The sequence below is a fragment of the Lynx canadensis genome, chromosome C1, assembly GCF_007474595.2.
Source record: "Lynx canadensis isolate LIC74 chromosome C1, mLynCan4.pri.v2, whole genome shotgun sequence".
In the NCBI taxonomy this organism is placed as follows: domain Eukaryota; kingdom Metazoa; phylum Chordata; class Mammalia; order Carnivora; family Felidae; genus Lynx; species Lynx canadensis.
In genome coordinates, this window is record NC_044310.1 from 97353231 (window position 1) to 97372512 (window position 19282).

The 19282-nt window shown below is 37.4% G+C and overlaps 1 protein-coding gene and 1 pseudogene across 2 annotated transcripts in view; one reads left to right on the forward strand and one right to left on the reverse strand.

The window, feature by feature from the left end:
• TRIM33 (tripartite motif containing 33) overlaps positions 1–19282 on the reverse strand; it is a 129758-nt gene that overhangs the window by 5411 nt on the left and 105065 nt on the right. For both annotated transcript variants that reach the window (XM_030327556.1, XM_030327555.1), the window contains exons 12-18: positions 12648–12780; positions 10581–10644; positions 7985–8144; positions 6369–6718; positions 4088–4211; positions 3585–3659; positions 1195–1347 (exon numbers count right to left, since the gene is read on the reverse strand). In XM_030327556.1, the coding sequence (XP_030183416.1) occupies positions 1195–1347; positions 3585–3659; positions 4088–4211; positions 6369–6718; positions 7985–8144; positions 10581–10644; positions 12648–12780 (1059 nt within the window). The remainder of the gene's footprint in view (positions 1–1194; positions 1348–3584; positions 3660–4087; positions 4212–6368; positions 6719–7984; positions 8145–10580; positions 10645–12647; positions 12781–19282) is intronic.
• On the forward strand, positions 14284–18112 carry LOC115521437 (annotated as a pseudogene).

Genomic DNA, 19282 nt, shown 5'->3' on the forward strand with positions numbered 1-19282 from the left:
ATGGACCTGGACCAAATACATCAATGTAATTAAAACCAAAAAACAAGTAACATAAGAAATGTTGCTTTTTAAAAACTGTCAAACCATCAACAAACCACCTATCAGAATTCTATCTGTATGGCAATTTGTTAATCATAAATTATTTAACTATTACTAAAGCAGATAAAATGTATCTTCTTCCTCGAAAGGGTTGCCTACAATTCCCAAAAGCAATTTACTTGAAAATAATCTAGCTGATTAGAAAGTAAGACACAAAACTTAGGACTGTATTAATTAAACTTCGAGTAAGGTGTTACTATACTCTCTGTGGTATATTGCTATACTATACTTTTGACCTATAGGGATTTTTTTTTTTTTTTTTTTTTACAAATTTTAAAAAGGTCACCTAGATATTTCCAGAGGCAGCTATGAGTATACTTTAAATGATTCAAGTACTTTTAGTAATAGTCATATGGCACCCAAATTTCATCAGCAATAAAGAAGATACTCTATAATCTTTTGAAAGATTTTGTAGATTCTTATCCAATTCCATTTTTTTCTCCTAGAATAATGAAAATCTTCCTTAACAATAAGAGACCTGATTTTTCCCAAAGAAAACAAAACAGTTTCTTTGAAAGAGTCACATATCACAGTTTTTCTCAAGGACAGTTCATCTGTTTCTTCAAAAAAATGTATGACCAAAGTTAATGAAAGTCATATTGCTGAGATCAGAAAACTCAACATTATATACTCTGGGCTACTATTCAAGATGAGCCACCAGAGATGAGTTTATGATTTTAAGGTTCTACATCTAATAGATTAACATTATTAACCTACATTAATAATAAAATCAGAGGAACCAGTACAAATGCCCATCCTAAATGTACCCCAAATATAGGCTGTTTATAATCATTTCCCATAAAATACACTTAACTATAAGTATATATTCCTTTCTATACTTGTATATCTCAATTCTCAACTTGTTCAAAAAGGAATATCCACTAATATTCTTAACTTATCTAATTATACACAGTAAACTTTCTTCTTTGGAGCTGTGGATGCAACCAAATTTTACTTCTGATTGCAGCAGAAAAAAAATTTTTGAATCAAATTAGAAAAATCTCTTCCCAGGAAAAATAAAATAAAACAACCCCCTGCCCCCCCCCAAAAAAAAACCTAATAATCCAAGACTTTATAGTTTGGAAGCTAACATACTTCATTAAACCTTTCACAGTTCTTGAAGATCAAACGGACATCAGCCACAAAGTCATCTGGGTTTTGGTAGTGTTGGGAATGTTTTTTCTGAAGCTTCTTTTTCACGGTGGATAAATCCATTGGTTTCTTTATAATTTTATAGTAGTTTGGTATCTAAACAAACAAATAAATAAGGATAGATGAGGATTCTCCAAAAATGCCAAACAGTTTTATTTAAAAATGCATAGCCTATTGATTTTAGGGGAAAAATATGTTAACTATTGAGCCAGCTGCTTGCAAATTTTGGGTACAGTGAATGTATTTTTACATCTTTTGCCCCAATCATATATCATAAAAATCAAATCATATTCAGAATATGTGGCAGTCTTAATGGTTAGTGAAGGCCCCAAAGCTCTATCTTTAGTAAGGAGATTTGGAAAGAAAGCAATCAGTAAGGGTAGCCAACAACTCCTATTAAGGACACATCTGGCTCATCAGAATTTTAGGACACCTGAAGAGGTTTTTTTTGTTTTTTGCTTTTTTTTTAAATAGGAAAGAAAATTAAAAAGATTACAAAATATATTATTATTAAACATCTTTGATATAACTTTATCACAAAGAACTCTGAACATAAAACAAGAGGAGAAAAACTGTAAATAACACAATAAAAATTTTATTAACCCTTTAGTGATCATGCCAGGGAGAGTTCTGGCCCCAACTTTTGGCCAAAACTTTGTATCCTTGGGAAACAAGTGAATTTGGAGAAGTTATTTAAACAGTTCATGAAAATAAGTGTTTGAAAGTTATTTTCTACAGTAACGTTCCTGAACTTGAAGACAAACGTCCTAGTATCAGATGAATACAATTTGCACAAAATATCTTCCTTGTGTCTAGGACTTTGGTGCCTTAAAATTCATTTCTGAGGGGCACCTGACTGGCTCAGTTGGTTACGTGTCCCACTTTGGCTCAGGTCATGATCTCACAGTTCCTGAATTGGAGCCCCGTGTGCGGCTCTGTGCTGACAGCTCAGAGCCTGGAGCCTGCTTTGGATTCTGTGTCTCCCTCTGCCCCTCCCCGTCTCTCCCTCTCTCAAAAATAAATTTAAAAACCCTAAAAAAATTTTTTTTAAATAATAAATTCATTTCTGAGCCTACCCAGTTAACAAGTCTAGTATTTAATATTCTATAACAGACCTGGTATTCAATAGTATCTTAATTCAACAGATGGTAAGCAAATAAAATGTGTGTAGCATATTCTCATTCCATTTGTGAAGCACTGACCACCCCAGATATTCCTTTAGAGCTTTTATTCCTTACAGTCTCCTTTAAGATAAAGAGCACTGACTTGCAAAATTTCCAGTCTTCCTAATCTTGACTGTTCATAAAAGAGGGCTTATCTTCAAAAGATAAGAGCCACTGTGAAAGATTCCATTTTATAGTCTTATTCAAACTAATATACAGAGGTTATTTTCTCCCCAAGGTACAGAGCCTAGAATCACAGAACTGGAGTTTTAGAAATTTAGTCCAATATTCCCACTGTATGTTTAAAAAAGTAGAGGCAAGGGCGGTTCAGTCAGTTAAGCATCTGACTCTGGCTGAGGTCATGATCTCACGGTTCTTGGGTTCAAGTCCCACATCAGGCTCTGCACTGACCGCTCAGAGCCTGGAGCCTGCTTCAGATTCTGTGTCTCCCTCTCCCTCTCTCTGTCCTTCCCCCTGCTTGTGCTTGCTCTCTAAAAAATTAAAGAGGTTGAGGCAGAAAATTATGTAATTTCCCCCCAAGTTTGATGAAAGAACTGGGAGAAGTCTTCTGACGCTTGATCTAAGATTCTTTCCATCATACCTATATCCCTTTACGTCCATCTTAAAAGTAAAAGAGGACACAGAAATTAAATTCATTAAGTTTTCACGACAGCACACAGAAATTTTAATAAATAAAGTGCAATTTTAACAAGTCTCATATCCATTTAGTGCTAATAAATTTTCATACTGGGGGGTGCCTGGGTGGCTCGGTCAGTTGAGCGAACGACTCTAGATTTTAGCTCGGTCTGTGATTGCAGGGTCGTGGGACTGAACTCCATGTCAGGCTCTGCACTGAGCATGGAGCCTGCTTAAGATTCGCTCTCTCTCCCTCTGCACCTCTCTCCCACTTGTGCTCTCTCGCTCTCTCAAAATTTCAGGTTAGTACTTACAACGTTATCAGGTACTTGCTAAAATCATTCTATAAAGGTATCATATATGTCCTTGGAACATCCAAATGGGGTAAGAAATAATATTAGAAAACTTGAACCTTGGAAGTGTTGAGGAAATTATTCAAGAAGCCTGAGACAAGAAGTTTTAGGGCCAGAGCCCTCATTCTTAAGTCTTACACTGGGCTTCTTCACCAAGGATTTCCTAAAGTAAACAACTCACCGAAGCAGGAACTGGCTCCTGGAATTCAATACTTAATTCATGGCAATAGAGGTAAAGCAGAAGACGTTCACATTTCTGGCCCCAAAAAAGAAAGGAAAACTCATGAAATAGTTTTTCCCCTAATAAGATAGATATTCTTGAGTAAAAGAACTTTATCACTACAAAGTATTATTACAATAAGCTGAACACATATATGCCTCCTACCTATTGACTTATCTAACTAAATACACATAACTGAAGCAAACTGTCTTGTTTCCAATTTAGTTTTGAAACTGTCTTCATCTGTTTTACTTTAAATGAATTTATTGAAGATACAGTGGTTTTGTTCTTAGATGAAGACTAAGGTAATTTATTTACTACTGACTATACAAATGCAAAGGAGTCATAAAAGCAACATACAATATTTTGTACAAAATTTTATAGATTACCTAGGTAATCTGGAGGTGCACAACCACATTAACTACAGAATCCCTAATAATATATCCAACTTATTTGACACTTACCCTTTGGTCCACGGGACTTAACCCTTGTGCAGTTTTCCCCTTCTTACTATGTTGCAAATTATCACAATCATATTCAACTTCTGGTTTCCCAATATCTCTGCAAAATGTGCATATCCAGTCCCCACTAAAGAGGGAAACAGGCAATTAGTTCATGTAATTTTAACAAAACCCACTCTAGAGAGAAACCAGTTCTCCAGAGTTAAGTCTCCAGCTTGTTTTCTTTCCTTTCTGGTTTTTGAGGGGAAGAGAGGCTCTCTATTCTTATCAGACCTCAAAAAGGGAAGTTGTATGATAAAAGCTTCCCAAAACGTTCCCCAGTCTTTCTTTAACTAATTACTTTCTAGAAAGCTTTATAAAACTGGTATCCCTGCATTTCAAACGGGACCTCTTCCTAGCACAAAGCTGATGATCAGTACCTGTAGCATAAGACTGTCAACCCCAGTATTACCTCACAACGACCCCAACTCATGAATAAGGAAAGAATACAGTTTACGGAATTCCTGGGGTATCCAATACTGTTTTGGCATGTAATAAATATGCCAAAAATAAAATTCTTCTTCTTCATGGCCAGTCAAAAGCCACGAATACACATACAACTCTCTAAGTGCAAGCACACATAGGTTTATGTACCCCTTACCTTTTAAAACCTGCTCAGTCTATAGTTTGTTTACATCAGGATTTCCATCAAACCATAAATTCCAAAAGGATTCACTCCCAATAATTCTCCCCTTCTCTCCCCCACCATAAATAAATTTTAAGTCTAGAGACTGTACTGGTCTGTGCCAACAGTTCCAATTCTTTCCAAAGCATCAGCCTTTGAGAGAAAGCATCCAGTGGCAAAATTCTAACATTCCGGTAGATGTTACTACTCAAAGGGAAGAAAAATATAAAATGACTTAATTATAACACCAAAATGCCAATGCTTTCCTTTTATAAAAGAGCAAAGTGAAAGAAGGCCCTTATTACATCTCTGGCAAATGACTATACCTCCTAAGACTTAGGTAAGAATTAAGATTCTTCAGAAAAATATTCCGGCACTGTTTATACATATCCACCACTTTTCTAATCCAAAGGTTGAAATTTTCAAAACAGGTAGTATTTATTCAACTAAAATCATTGCTTCTAAGGAATCTGAGAGGAAATGTGAATGTTGTATCTACAGGCAGAAAAAAAGCTGAGCTTTCTCAAGAACATTATTGTCACTTAAAAGGAAATCTGGGGGTAAAGGTTTGGGAAGGGAGAAAGCGGTCTCTGAAATCAGCTGGAGACAAAAATGGCTTGAGCACAACTTGTTAACTGGAAGGGATGAAAAAGAGCTCTTCGAATCCCCACTCTACCACTTAAGAAATGAAACTAATCCATGAAAATGTGTGAACCTTGCAAGCTAAATTAGTTCACTACAGAATTAAGACCAGTCCACAAATTTTGTAACCCAACCCAGCACGTTTGTCCCACTGTGTTAGCTAGTAACACCAGCCTGCCTTGAATGCTCACCAATGAATGTTTTAATGCTTGAAACCAGATATAGAGCTGCCAGGGGGTCAAAGAGTATGAGGACAATGCTCATATTTCCCCCAATCTTTATTTATCTTCATCCCAAGTTCTTCTCTTCTAAATAAGGAATTCAGTAACTCTCCATTCCAAAGTTCATGACTGGAAGACATTCCAGCTAAATGACAGAAGGAAAAGTCTGAGAAATCTGCACATAATGCTTTGGGCTGGCACTACCAACTACCGGCTTCTGTGGTCAAGAGGAAGACAGAACTAAAAAACTCAAGGTTTGAAGGTGTTTTTACAAAGTACTTGTTTTTTCTTTCAAATGCCTTTTGAGAGCTTTCAAACATTAGAAAAGGAAGTTCTGGGTAAAGATCCAATAGAGCTGCCTCCAACTAAATAGTATTCTTAAATGAAATTATTGTAGACCCTGTTAAGACTGATTCCAATAGATAAAAAAATTCAGCTTCAACAGGAAATCAACTAACTTCTCCAACATCCCAGACCCCTACCTCTCATAATTTAGAGTTTTATCTACTTCGCTTATGCCAAGTACAAACTGAAGGCCAGGAAACAGTCTATTTTTTATCACACTATTTACATCTTGGACATTTTACCATTCAGCTGTTAGTTTCTCTAGAAGGTAATACCAAAGGAGTAACAGGCCCCCTGTTTTACAGAAATACTGTGCATTGCTTAGGAAGCCCATCTGCATGAAGAACTTTCTGGTTTTTAGCTTTCAGCTTATATAAACAAGAACAAAAAAAGTCAAGTATTTCACTGGTACCTTGGGAAGCTAAGAAGTGTTGGAACATGACAAGTTAGATGAAAGACCTTTGGACATTTTTCACAGCACAAGAGATCCCCTCCATTTTGGCAGACAGCACACCAGTCTTCATTTGGGTCATCGTCTTTGCTGTTGCCATCTCCTCCAATCCTTGCCGACCTGTGTACGAGGCTTCGAATCGGGGACTTTCCATTAACAAGGCTGCTGAGCCCTGACTGTTTGCAGCTTTCATTTGTATCTGCAGGTTCAGTTTTCACATGGTTTTCCAGGCTTGCTAATGCATCCAACTCACTCTCTAGATGCAGGTTGGTTGAGAGAGGTGGTGTCAAGCTACTCTCGGGACTGCTCAACTAAAACAAAACAAGGACAAATTCTTGAAGAATCTTTTTTTCTTTTTTTTTAACTTGGCTTCATGTCCAGCGTGGAGTCCAACATGGGGCTTGAACTCATGACCGTGAGACCAAGACCGGAGGCTCAACTGAATAAGCCACCCAGGCGCCCCTCTTGAAGAATCATTTAATCCTTATTGTATGCAGTATGTGCATGTAACTTAAAAGTCATGGCAATACACATACATATACACTGACATAATTTAAAATGAATTTGGAAATGGCATTATGACATAAAAGAATGAAAATAACCCCAAATTATTTAGGCATGTTAATTTATGATTTTATAGAATACTTTCTAATATTGGTTCACGTGGATAATAAGAAAATTAATTAAGCTGCTAAGCACATTGACTGGAAAGAGAGCATAGGATTATACTTTTCCTACAAAGAGCTGACTTTGATACCCTATTTTCACATAAGACTCTGTTGCATATCTTCCAAGAAATGTTACTCTGCCTACTTATCATTTTACTAAAGTTGGAAGATTCTGATAATTGTAAAAGAAATCTTTCACCACCCTTTTGCACCCGGTTTTCTGGGGGCATTTTCCCAGCCAGGTATTGGATGAAGGCCAACTTTAAATCCCTTTGCTCTCTAAATATACAAATACTGTGTTAAATAAGTATGCTAATCCTCCTACTTGAAATTTCTATGTGCCAACTGTGTAGAAAATGACACTTAAGCCTGGGCAGGAAGAAAAAGCCAAGACCAATATTTGGGCGCGTGTATGTTTGTGAGGTGGCCTTCCTTCATTCTATATTATACATTTAATAAAATGTTCTATCTGAAAAACTCTACACTAGCTAATAAATTCATAAACCAAAAGCAATCTTCCCATCACAAAACTCTTTGATCATTAAACTTCTTTCACATCAGCAGTCTTAATCCTGAGCTGACAGATCCAGGAAAACAGTCAAGGATCTTTTGTGGCCTGAGACTCAGTGTGACTACTGAGATGATTATTAATAAAGTCAGAACAATACAGAACCCGATTTAGAATCATGGCAAAAATACTAACCAATTACATACTAAAAGATCATTTCAAATGAGTCCTTAATACAATTAAATCTTTTGTGACACATTATAGCGGACACTGCGATTAAAAACTTGGGTTACAAGCATAAATATTCAAAACTAAGCAACATGCAGAGTCTAAAATGCAGAGACGGAAGAACCCGTGCAGTGGCCTCCTTAGATCCCTGACGGACCCCAATGGGAGCTTACCATGCATGCACTCCTCCTGCCATCCTCTGTCTTTTCCTGTTTCACAGCTCCTGAAAAGCTACATATTTCATCTTCAGTCCCAGGTTCCTGCTTGACCTTTACTTGATCAGACTTGAAGCTAAGACTTGTCTTCTCTGCAGTTCTTCCTGATGACCCACAGCTAATAAAAAACAAAAAATGTCACCTATGTTTGATTGTATAATGTATATAAAACCAATTCTATGAAAAGTAATGCTCATTAAAGTGAAAATGATAGACAATGTATTTCTAGAAGATAAGGATACTCATAATGCAAGTAAGAGAAGTATGATACAAGGTTAGCCTCAAATTCTTTAAAAACATAGATCAAACTATGAAAAGACCCTAAAAATGTATTTTATGGTGTAAGACACTTATGCTAAATCATTTAAGAAGTCTAGTAAATAACAATTTTCCCAGGCTAGTTAATATGGAATATCAGTGATTGCTTTTCTTTATAAAAGCAGTTTTGGGGCACCTGGTTGGCTGAGTCGGTTGAGCATCTGACTTCAGCTCAGGTCACAGTTTGTAAGTTCAAGCCCTATATCAGGCTGTCTGTCAGTGCAGAGCCCACTTCGGATCCTCCATCCTCCTCTCTCTCTGCCCCTCCCCTGCTCACGCTTGCTCTCAAAAATAAATAAAACATTAAAAAATAATAATAAAAGCATTTTCAATTCTTCTCTGCCCCCAAACATCTGTAGAAAACAGCATTAATAACAGTGGTTCATAAAGCCTCCTCAAAGGAAACTCTATTTTAGCTTTTGAGGGCAGGAAATTGGGAGAAGGGTTTAACAAGTAGTCAACAACCCAGAATACCCTTTTTTGAATCAACAAAATGATAGGCTAAGAGGACAGGTATATGACTAATCAGTTCTATCTAAACCACAAAGTAAAACCACTGGCAAGAGAAGTGAGAAGAAACTGGTAAGACCGTACTGCTACTGAGAATGAACACCTTTTTCAATCTGTACTTTCCTCTAAAAGTACTGATTATTTAAAGCGTAATTAAAAAGTCAAGCAAGTATTTTAATAGCACCCGTCTTCAGAATGCGTGCACGCGCGCACACACACACACACACGCACATCCAAATACGATAAACCTTCAGGGGTACCTGGGTGGCTCTGTTGGTTAAGCGGCCACCTCTTGGTTTAGGCTCAGGTCATGATCTCACAGATTCCTGAGTTAGAGCCCCATGGAGGCCCTCCCTCCCTGTCTGCCCCTCCCCCACTTGTGCTATCTCTGTCTCTCTCAAAATAAAAAAATGTTTTAAAAAGTTTATTTAAGAAAGTAATTCATGTATCTTAAGTCTTTCTTACATTGCACTAAATTATTCAAACTAAAACTCAGCCAACATTTATTCTATTTTATGTTAACACACTCCACACACCAGCCCCATTTCTTAAACCTGTCCACCAAAAAGGCATAAGAAACAATTTAAGTAGCAATGAGTGCCCCTAATGCCCAGAAGACTGTCTCCAAGCACTATTTCCTTATTAACACAACCAAGATTTCTTAAAGATATGGTGATCAGTAGGCCTGAGGCAGGAAATCTATAAGACAAACCTGGAACATCATTTCGTAACAGGAGTAAGGAAGTTTTCAAAGACTACTGGGGTTATACCAAAGGACTAAGGAGCCAAACAGCCAAACAGGGAATAATTTAACCCAATAAAAATAACATCTATAATAGTTTAGAACATATAAAATGTTTAAATTTATGAGCTCATAAAGGTAACGATAAAAAATCTCATTGGTCACTGTTGGAAGGTGCTGGGAACCAACTCATTATTATGACACAAAAATTTCCTTTACAGAAATAGATTACACCAGTAAACAAAAAGAAAGAACACATTAAAATATCATTATTTTCAACCAGTAAAAAAAAAAAAAAAAAATAGCTAGGCAATGATCATTAATGGTTGCTGTCACAGAATCAACCAAACATTATGTGCCCTGACAGAAGTACTCGACACCACCAATGAAGTATTCTTCCTACCCAACCTTCCCCCAAATCAAACCTAAATCTGATCAAATCTCATCGAAATTATTAATACAGAGGGGAAAAAACAGTAAGTAGCGTATTTAAATGACAAGGTGGGGAAAACTGTTTTGAGAAACAATGTTTCTTCAACATACAATCTAATTTTGACCTCAACGTATCTGCAGATGGCAATGTACATACAGCTTATTTTAATGCAATTTAAAGAAACCATTTATTAAAAAGGGATGAGAAAAATTGGGAAATCTGTAACTCGATCTCTACTGATGTTAAAGAATTAGCTAATAAATTTTTCTTAGGTGCAACAATTGTTCTGTGGTTATAAATTTTTTAAATTCTTCAAATGATATACATTGAAACAGTCCAAGTAAAATGATAAGATGTCTGAGGTTTGTTTCAAAATAATTCAGAGTAGGGGGAAATGTATGGGAGTACAGAAGAAATAAAAATAACTTGGTAACTGGTGAAGCTGAGTGATAAGCATAGGATTTCGACGTAATATTCTTATTAAAATACATGTTTAAAATTTTTCTTAATAAAAAAGAGAAAAAAACACCACTAACAATGTTAAAACTCACCTGCCTCGACTGCCAGTACTAGAGGTACTAGGGGGTCTCACAGGTGTGTGAGAATTGGATAAACCTGGAAAATAATACATAAAATGATTATCAATGCAGGGAAGAATACTCAGAATTCTACCTACTAGTTACAGAATTAAAGATTACTATGATGCAATTTAGCAATTCTTAGAAATCAGGCCTAGCCTTAACCTCAAAATCAGGGATGGCATGTGTAACCCTTGACGTGTTTCAACCAATTTCTGTCAGCTGAGCCCCGACATGATTCTCAGAATTCCCCTCAGAGCAAGTCTATCCAATCAATGAAAACTACCACATCAAGAGAAAGCTATTTACCATCCAACTCCAAGTCATCTGGTAAATATCTTTCTTAGATTCCTAATAGTTACTCCTTCTTTATAAGTCCTGGAATAATTATATTACACCTTAAAAATTCTACCACTCAGAAATTGTATTAATGGTGCATCTTATGAAAAACTCACATTTAAACTTGAACTATCTTTACTCCAGAAATAATGAGGTGGTCTGTTTCTATTTCAGTAAGAAATAAGTAATGTTTAATTTAAACCAAGAAAATATACTCTGTAACCACTTCTGCACTGTCAATCCATTTAGATTTGCTTTAATTATTCATTCCTTCATGACAAACAGGGTTAATAAAACAACTGGGATTTTGGAAGAGATCTGTACCCTCATAGACTTGATTAGTCACAACGTGAACAGTTTCCAATAAATTTAAGTTTTTATTTTAAAATTGCAATTTGAAAATTCATTTGCCTTTCCTCAATCCTTGTTTTGTTTTTTAATTTCCATTTTTCATTATCTTACAAGTTTTAAATTGAGGATGAAACCAAAGAACTCTCCAACTGACCATCTGTATCATAAAATATAAGACATGGCAAGTAACTGCATCTACAAATCCAGCAGAGGACGTGAATACAGTTCTGAACAGTGTATGTTACAGGTATATACTGCTTTAGTTGAAAACTACCAACAGAATTTGAAGAAAAATAAGTACAGCAATCAGGGAAAAAAATATGATATGATACTATGATGGTTAGTTTTATGTCAACTTGGCTAGAATATAACTACCCAGTTGTTTGACCAAACACCAGTCTAGATGTTGCTGTAAAGGTGTTTTTAGATGTGATTAACATTTTAATCAGTAGATTCTGTCTCAGCAAATCAACCTCCACAATTTGGATGGGTCTCATACTATCACTGGAAGAACTAAGAGAAAAGACTAGGGTACCCAGAGAAGAAGGAATTTTGCCTCCAAACTCTAGACTGTAACATCAACTTTCCCTTGGGTCTCCAGCCTGCCAACCTGTCCAATGGCTTGCCAGTCCTTACAGTCATGTGCGCCAATTCCTTAAAATCTCCCTCTACATACACACACACACACACACACACACACACCTCTCTTATTGGTTCTGTTTTCCTGGAAAATCCTAATACATACACAGCTGACGCTTAAAACAATGTGAGAGTTATAGGCATTGACACCGCCCCCCCACCCAGTGCAGTTAAAAATTGCATATAACTTTTGACTCCCTAAAAACTTAACTACTAACACCCTACTGCTGACCAGAAGCCTTACCAATAACATAAACAGTCAACACGTATTTTGCATGTTACATATATTATATTCTGTTTTCTTACAATAAAGTAAGCTAGAGAAAAGATGTTATCAAGAAAATCATAAGGGGGAGCGCCTGGGTGGCTCAGTCGGTTAAGTGTCCGACTCAGGTCATGATCTCATGGTTCATGGGTTCGAGACCCATGTTGGGCTCTGTGCTGACAGCTCAGAGCCTGGAGCCTGCTTCGGATTCTGTGTCTCCCTCTCTCTCTGTTCCTCCCCTGCTCTCACTCTCTCAAAAATAAATAAAGATTAAAGAAAAAAAAATCATAAGGAAGAGAAAATACATTTATAGAACCGCATTCACTGAAAAAACTCCACATATTAAGTGGACCCGTGCAGTTCAAACTTGTTTTCAAAGGTCAGCTATAATGACAGATAGCTTTTTACAGTGTTAAAGAAATGAGGCAGGGCCTCGGATGGCTTACCTGATGATCCTGGAGACAGGGCAGAAGGTCCTGGGGAGGGATTCATGGTGCTTGTAGGCTGCGGGGGTAGGTGACTGCCTGAGATGTATCTACTTAGTAGATTATCTAAACTACTTGAACCAGCATCTTCCAACTAAAGAAAAAGAATGAAATGAGAAATTTGCTTTGATTAAAGCAGAGGAGAAACTATTAATTTCATTAGTATAATCCTTTATGTTCACAATTTACTAACAGATTACTGTATCAAACTTGGCGTAATTGTTGTTTCCTTGTTGCTTCTCCTGAGGACCCACAATGGTTTAAAGTTTGTGTGAACAAAGCTATAATTAGTATTATTCAACAAGTACCCGGCAGCTCAAGAGAGAACACAATAATCTATTAAATCCTTATGTTCTACTATGAAAATAGCTCTGATCATCTGACTCTTCTGCTTTTTCTCAAAGTTGGCAAAGAACTCTATCAGTATTCTTGTCCCGTCTTCCTCTCTTTAGTTCAACATTCATAGTCCTGCTGGAATCACTCACCTGAATAGAAATTTAATCAAGTCAATACCTAATTTTAAAGTTTTAAAAATATTTTAGACTCAAAAGAAAACCCTTAGCCTGGGGCATAAAGCCCCTTATTACACCAAAAAAGGGGGCAGTCCACAGGAGAACTGAGCCCTTTTCTCACTCAGACAAGACAGCAGGTTAAAGCCAGATGACTGGACAACTTACACATCAATTTCCTCTCTTTAAAACCTCCCAACTATACTGAAGAACTGTGATGACAAAATAGAAATTATTTACGTAAGAAACAGTAAATACTATTTAACTATGAAAACTACCTTAAGAAAAACTGTATACTATGCCATAAGAGGTGGTCAAACTATTCTTAAATAATTGCCAATCTTCTTGCTTTTTTGGTCTACTTGTGCCCACACTTGCCCCTTTTAATCTCTCCCACTGGAGGCAAGATACCTTTTATGCAAATGTTCAGAAAACTGAACACATACATTTACTTCTTGCTTTCCTTTCTTCTCAAAATTGTACTGATTTTCACGGTGACAGGAAAGGATGTCAACGACATAGAAACTTTGAAGAAAATTATAGAAATAAAACAAAGTAGAACTGGATTGACAGAAAAACCAAATAAGCATTTCCCAACATATCACAGGCAAGGGAGGATTCCTAAAAAGTACACGCCTTTCTCGCTAAAGGCGAGAAACATGAAGGGTGATCGCAAGCAGAGGGCTCACTGGGGGGGCCACTAGGGGTATTAGGAGTTGTAACTGCCCAGTGGTCACGGCTGCTGGCCAAGGATTCACTTGTAAGCCATACCTGCAGGAGAATATTTAGCTGCAACTAGTTAAGTGGAGTATTTTGGACGAGGGGGGAGCTCCTAATATGGGCCACAGATGAAAAGTGAACAATGTCACACCTGAACATAATGGAGGGGGTGGGGGATGATTCAAAACAGATATGAAAGTCTCAGGTTACCTATAACCTTTACTCCCACTCCTTCTATACTCACCCACCTGTAATTTACACTTCTGGCAAGACAGGCCTAAGGCTAGAAGAGGGGACAGATTAGGAAGAGGCAAACTGGAAGTACATAAAATGGCGTCTATGACGTCACTACAGCCCCCAACAGGGAAATGCTAGTTGAAGCATTCACCCCCAGGTTTCAGGTGACATACATTAATAAAGTTGTAAGTATGGAAAAACATTAATTCATTTATTCATTAAATCAATGGTTTTTGAGTATCCTTGAATAACTGCATGGAACATGTGCTATATAAATAACTTCCATGAATTAAAAGGGAAAACACAGGATGCGCCTGGGTGGCTCAGTTGGTTAGGCGACTGACTTCGGCTCAGGTCATGATCTCACAGTTCGTGAGTTCGAGCCCCAAGTCGGGCTGTGTGCTGACAGCTCAGAGCCTGGAGCCTGCTTCGGATTCTGTGTCTCCCTCTCTCTCTGCCCCTCCCCCGCTCAAGCTCTGTCTCTCCCTCTCTCACACAAAAATAAATATTAAAAAGAAATTTTTAACAAAAGAAATTAAAAAAAAAAAAAAGGAAAAAGGCAATCCAAAGAAGAAATACAAATTATCAGTGAACCACAACTAAGCACACAAATAAAAGAAACATAAATGAAATCAACAGTGCCTTTTTACCTATCAGATTGGTAAAAATGGGAAGAAAAGATGGATTCATTTAGTCAGTGCTAGCAGCACAGTACAGAAATGGATAGTCAGTAACATTTAAGTTTACATATGAATATCAGAAATACAGTTTTCCCAAGACTTCATAATATCCAATATAGTTCCCAGATAGTTACTAAGTATACCAAATATGAAAAATTATAAAGAATTTAATAAATCATGAGATTATACCATTAATTATATGCTAAACAGAATCTAATATTCATTTATGTACTCAAAAAGTATTCAGGTTCATCATGTATTATCACCTCAAAGTCTAAATTACAAATATGCACTATCAATATGCTGGAGATGGACAGCAGAGCAAAATAAAATATAATTCAGGTTGAAAGAATTCTATTTAGATCAACTTCTACTCCATACTGAATGGCTATCATGACTACTATTAACATATATCCACAAATTACTTTGAATTCACTGCTGATTTACACTGCATAGTTATCTACTTCCCGTGTAGTCTCCCCTAGGTTTCTTCTTACTATACCATGGAAACTACAGGATAGGAGAGAAAGTAAGGGATAACAAGCTCCCTTCAAGAGATGACAGGTTTCCTTTTTCTTTCTACACTTGGTTCGGTTACCTACTTCTTATTTTTTTGTGGTAACCACCTCTAATTACTTTTAAAAGTAGGTGACAAGGACACCTGGGTAGCTCAGTTAAGCGTCTGACTCTTGATTTTGGGTCAGGTCATGATCTCATGGTTTGTGAGATGGGCCCCGCATCAGGCTTTGTGCTGACAGTGCACAGCCTCCTTGGGATTCTCTCTCTCTTCTCTCTCTGACCCTGTTCCCACGTGTGCACACATGCTCTCTCTTTCTCAAAAATAAACATTTTTTTTTAAAGTTAAAAAAAAAAATGTGACAGTAACAAGTGTTGGCAAGAATGTGTAAAACCTGAAGTCCTCACGCACTGTTGGATGGGAACGTAAAATGATGCATCCATTGTAGAAAATAGTTGGGCAGTTCCTCAATAACTTACACACAGAATATATGACACTGCAATTCCACTACTAGAAATTTACGATAGAGAACCAATCACCCATATTCACACAAAAACTTGTACAAATATTTCTATAGCTATATTATTTCTACTACCACAAAGTGGACAACCTAATGTCCATCAACTGAAGAACCCATGAACAAATGTGGACTATCCATACAATGGAATACTCAGCCATAAACAGGAATTAAGTACTGATAAATGCTACAACATGGATGGACCTGGAAAACATGCTAAATGAAAGCAGCCCAACACAAAAGGCCATATATTGTAGAAGTGCACTCATACAAAATGTCTAGAATAGGCAAATCCATAGAAACAGAAAGCAAATTAGTGGTTTCCAGGGACTGGATAAGAGGGAAATGGAGAGTGATTGCCAACGGATAGTATCTTTTGGTGTGATGAAAATGTCCTGCAAGTAGTGGTGATGGTTCACAATCTTGTGCATATACTAAAAATTACTGTCCTGTACATTTTTAAAAACTGGATTTTCTTGTATGTGAATTGTATCTCAATTTTAAAAAGTAGGTGATGAGAGACGCCTGGGTGGCTCAGTCAGTTAAGCGTCTGACTTTGCCTCAGATCATGATCTTGCAGTTCATGGGTTCGAGCCCCACAACGGACTCTGTGCTGACAGCTCCGAGCCTGAAGCCTGCTTAGGACTCTGTGTGCCCTTTCTCTCTGCTCCTACCCTACCCCACTCACGCTCTGTTCTCTCGCTCTCAAAAATAAACAAACATTTAATAAACAAACACCCAGGGTCCCTGGGTGGCTCAGTCGGTTAAGTGTCCGACTTCGGCTCAGGTCATGATCCTGCAGTTCGTGAGTTCAAGCCCCGCATCAGGCCCTGGGCTGACAGTGGATCCCACTTCAGATTCTGTATCTCCCTTTCTCTCTGTTCCTCCCCCACTCACACTCTGTCTCACTCTCAAAAATAAAGAATAAAAAAATTAAAATAAACACTAAAAAAATAAAAATTAAAAATAAATGAATAAATAAAAATAAAAAGTAGGTGATGAAAAGGAAAGTCTAATATGATGCCAAGCTTTTCAAAGCTGTGGAACATCTACACTTCCTCCATCTGGTCTCTGTCAGAAAGCACCAAACCAAGATCAGAATAGCCCTAGCAAACTATGGTAAGTAAGACATTGGCAAACTTCCTCTTCCTCTTCAAAGTTTAAGACCTAGAACCAAGTCTTATTAATCTTTTTATTCTGAATCCCCAAGGACTTTAGCATACGCTAAGTGTTTAGCTTAATGATTCTTTTAACACTGCACATACCTCTCTCTGGTTGCCCAAAGCCTCTCAGTACTATACCTTTCCAGGCCTACAATCACAAACTATCTCCCTACTCTCTCTCTATGGAGAGCAGGGAGAGAACCAGCCTTATAATTAGGAGCGTGAGCTTTGAATTAAAACTTTTCCATGTAGTAGTCACTAATCCCTCTTACTGTCATCCATAAAATAGGAGTGCCATTATGACAAGAGGACTTCACATATTAAACTGACAATACTGCTTGTGAAAGTGCTTTGTAAACTCTAAGTTTATGACTCAGAAATTTTACTTTTTTGCAGACACATTCCCAAATTTCCCATTCTGTATCGTCCAGTCCTCTCAGCACCAATACAACTAACATTCACTCAGCCAAAAAAGACCTCTCCTAATATTTGGGAAGCAATAAGATTAAGAGAATTCACAATGTGTTAGTGATTGTGAAACAATTTGAAGTTAAAGAAACATCCTTTAAAACTCTTATAAAATCCATAAAACCCATAAAAATATTAAAATGCAATCAAGGGTCTTAGTATCTTAGTAATTACACTGTTCCTTGCTCCCATGGTAACACCTGACTCTGAGTAACTTGCACAATGCAGGAGAGGACGACTCAGTATATATAACCTTCAAAGGCTACACAGAATGTATAAATAAAATGTTTTTGTCAAGTCGTTGCCTTGGCTTAATGAGGACATGCAGTCTGCTGAGCCCACTCTTGGTGCCTCATTGCTCCCACCCACCCTCAGGAAGCCCACAAGCAGATCTATCAACTTGAACAAGTATTTCAACAAGCACTACGAGTACCAGCGTATCATGTTACCCAGAGAACTTTCCTAACCAGTATCTAAAACCCATCTGTTGTCTGAAGACCAGTGGAGGAGACCTGGTGTCCAACAGAGTCCAGGCTGGGTTCATCACATGATTCATGAGCCAGAATCACATATTCTTCTCTTAAATAACCTCTTCCAAAATATCAACGAAAATGAAGTATATCTGGGGATCATTAATTACACCTTTTTCAAATTTAATGTATACATATGTGAGGTAGTATTCAGTGAGTACTTGAAAACGTACAAATCATTCATCCATAATGGTGCATGAGCTGTATTCTTCACTACAACAGAGCGCAGTTAAGTGCAACTGTAAGTAAGTTATTATATGATGGTTTTTTTTTTTTTTTTTTTTTTAAAGTAATCTCTACAACCAATGTGGGGCTTAAACTAACAACTCCAAGATCAAAGAGTTGCACGCTTGGGGCACCTGGGTGGCTCAGTAGTCGGTTAAGCATCCGACTCTTGGTTTCAGTTCAGGCCATGATCTCACGGCTCATGAGTATGAGCCCCAAGTCAGGCTCTGTGCTGACCGTGCGGAGCCTGCTTGGGATTCTCCCTGCACCTCCCCTGCTCGCTCGCGCGCACACGCGCTCTCTCTCTCTCTCAATAAATAAATAAATAAACAAACAAACAAATAAATAAATATTATTTAAAAGAAAAAAAAGAGTTGCATGCCCCACTGACTGAGCCAGCCAGGCGCAGGCGCCTCTCTAAGGTGTTTAAGATAAAATCTCTTCTAGTCTGTTTTCCCTTTAATATAAGTGGCTGTTTGCCTTTGTTGCCTATGTTAAATAAAGCTTGTACGTTGCACTAAAAAAGTTTAATAAAAGGCTTTTAATTCAAATGAATTAATGAAATTTCATAAGGCACTGAAAGATATGTTTCTTCAGGAAAATATTAGAGGTGAAAGGGACAGATGCCTCAGAGGCCCTTCTACTCTTCTACCTTCTACTCTTCACCATCACTGCCTCTCTCAGGATGCCTCCTGCTCCTCTCCACAAGTGCTTGATACCTAGGCCTTGCAACCACTTTCTTTCTCAGTCCACCCTGTTTGCACAAGGGGTACCTCATCCCTTTTGGACCAAACAGAAGAATGGCAAAGATGTGACCACATTTGGGGTCCTGGTGTCCTCTCTGGATCCAAGCTCACAGCAGGAGTGCTTTGTCTAACATAAGGTTTGTCTGTTGGCAGGTGGCAGAAAGATTAACAAAACTGATATCTTAGAACTTTAAAATATTGAGGCATGCTAGTTTCAGCACACATAATTTTTATTATCTTTTTTTACCACACATAACTTCAAAATCAAATACTTAATACTCTAC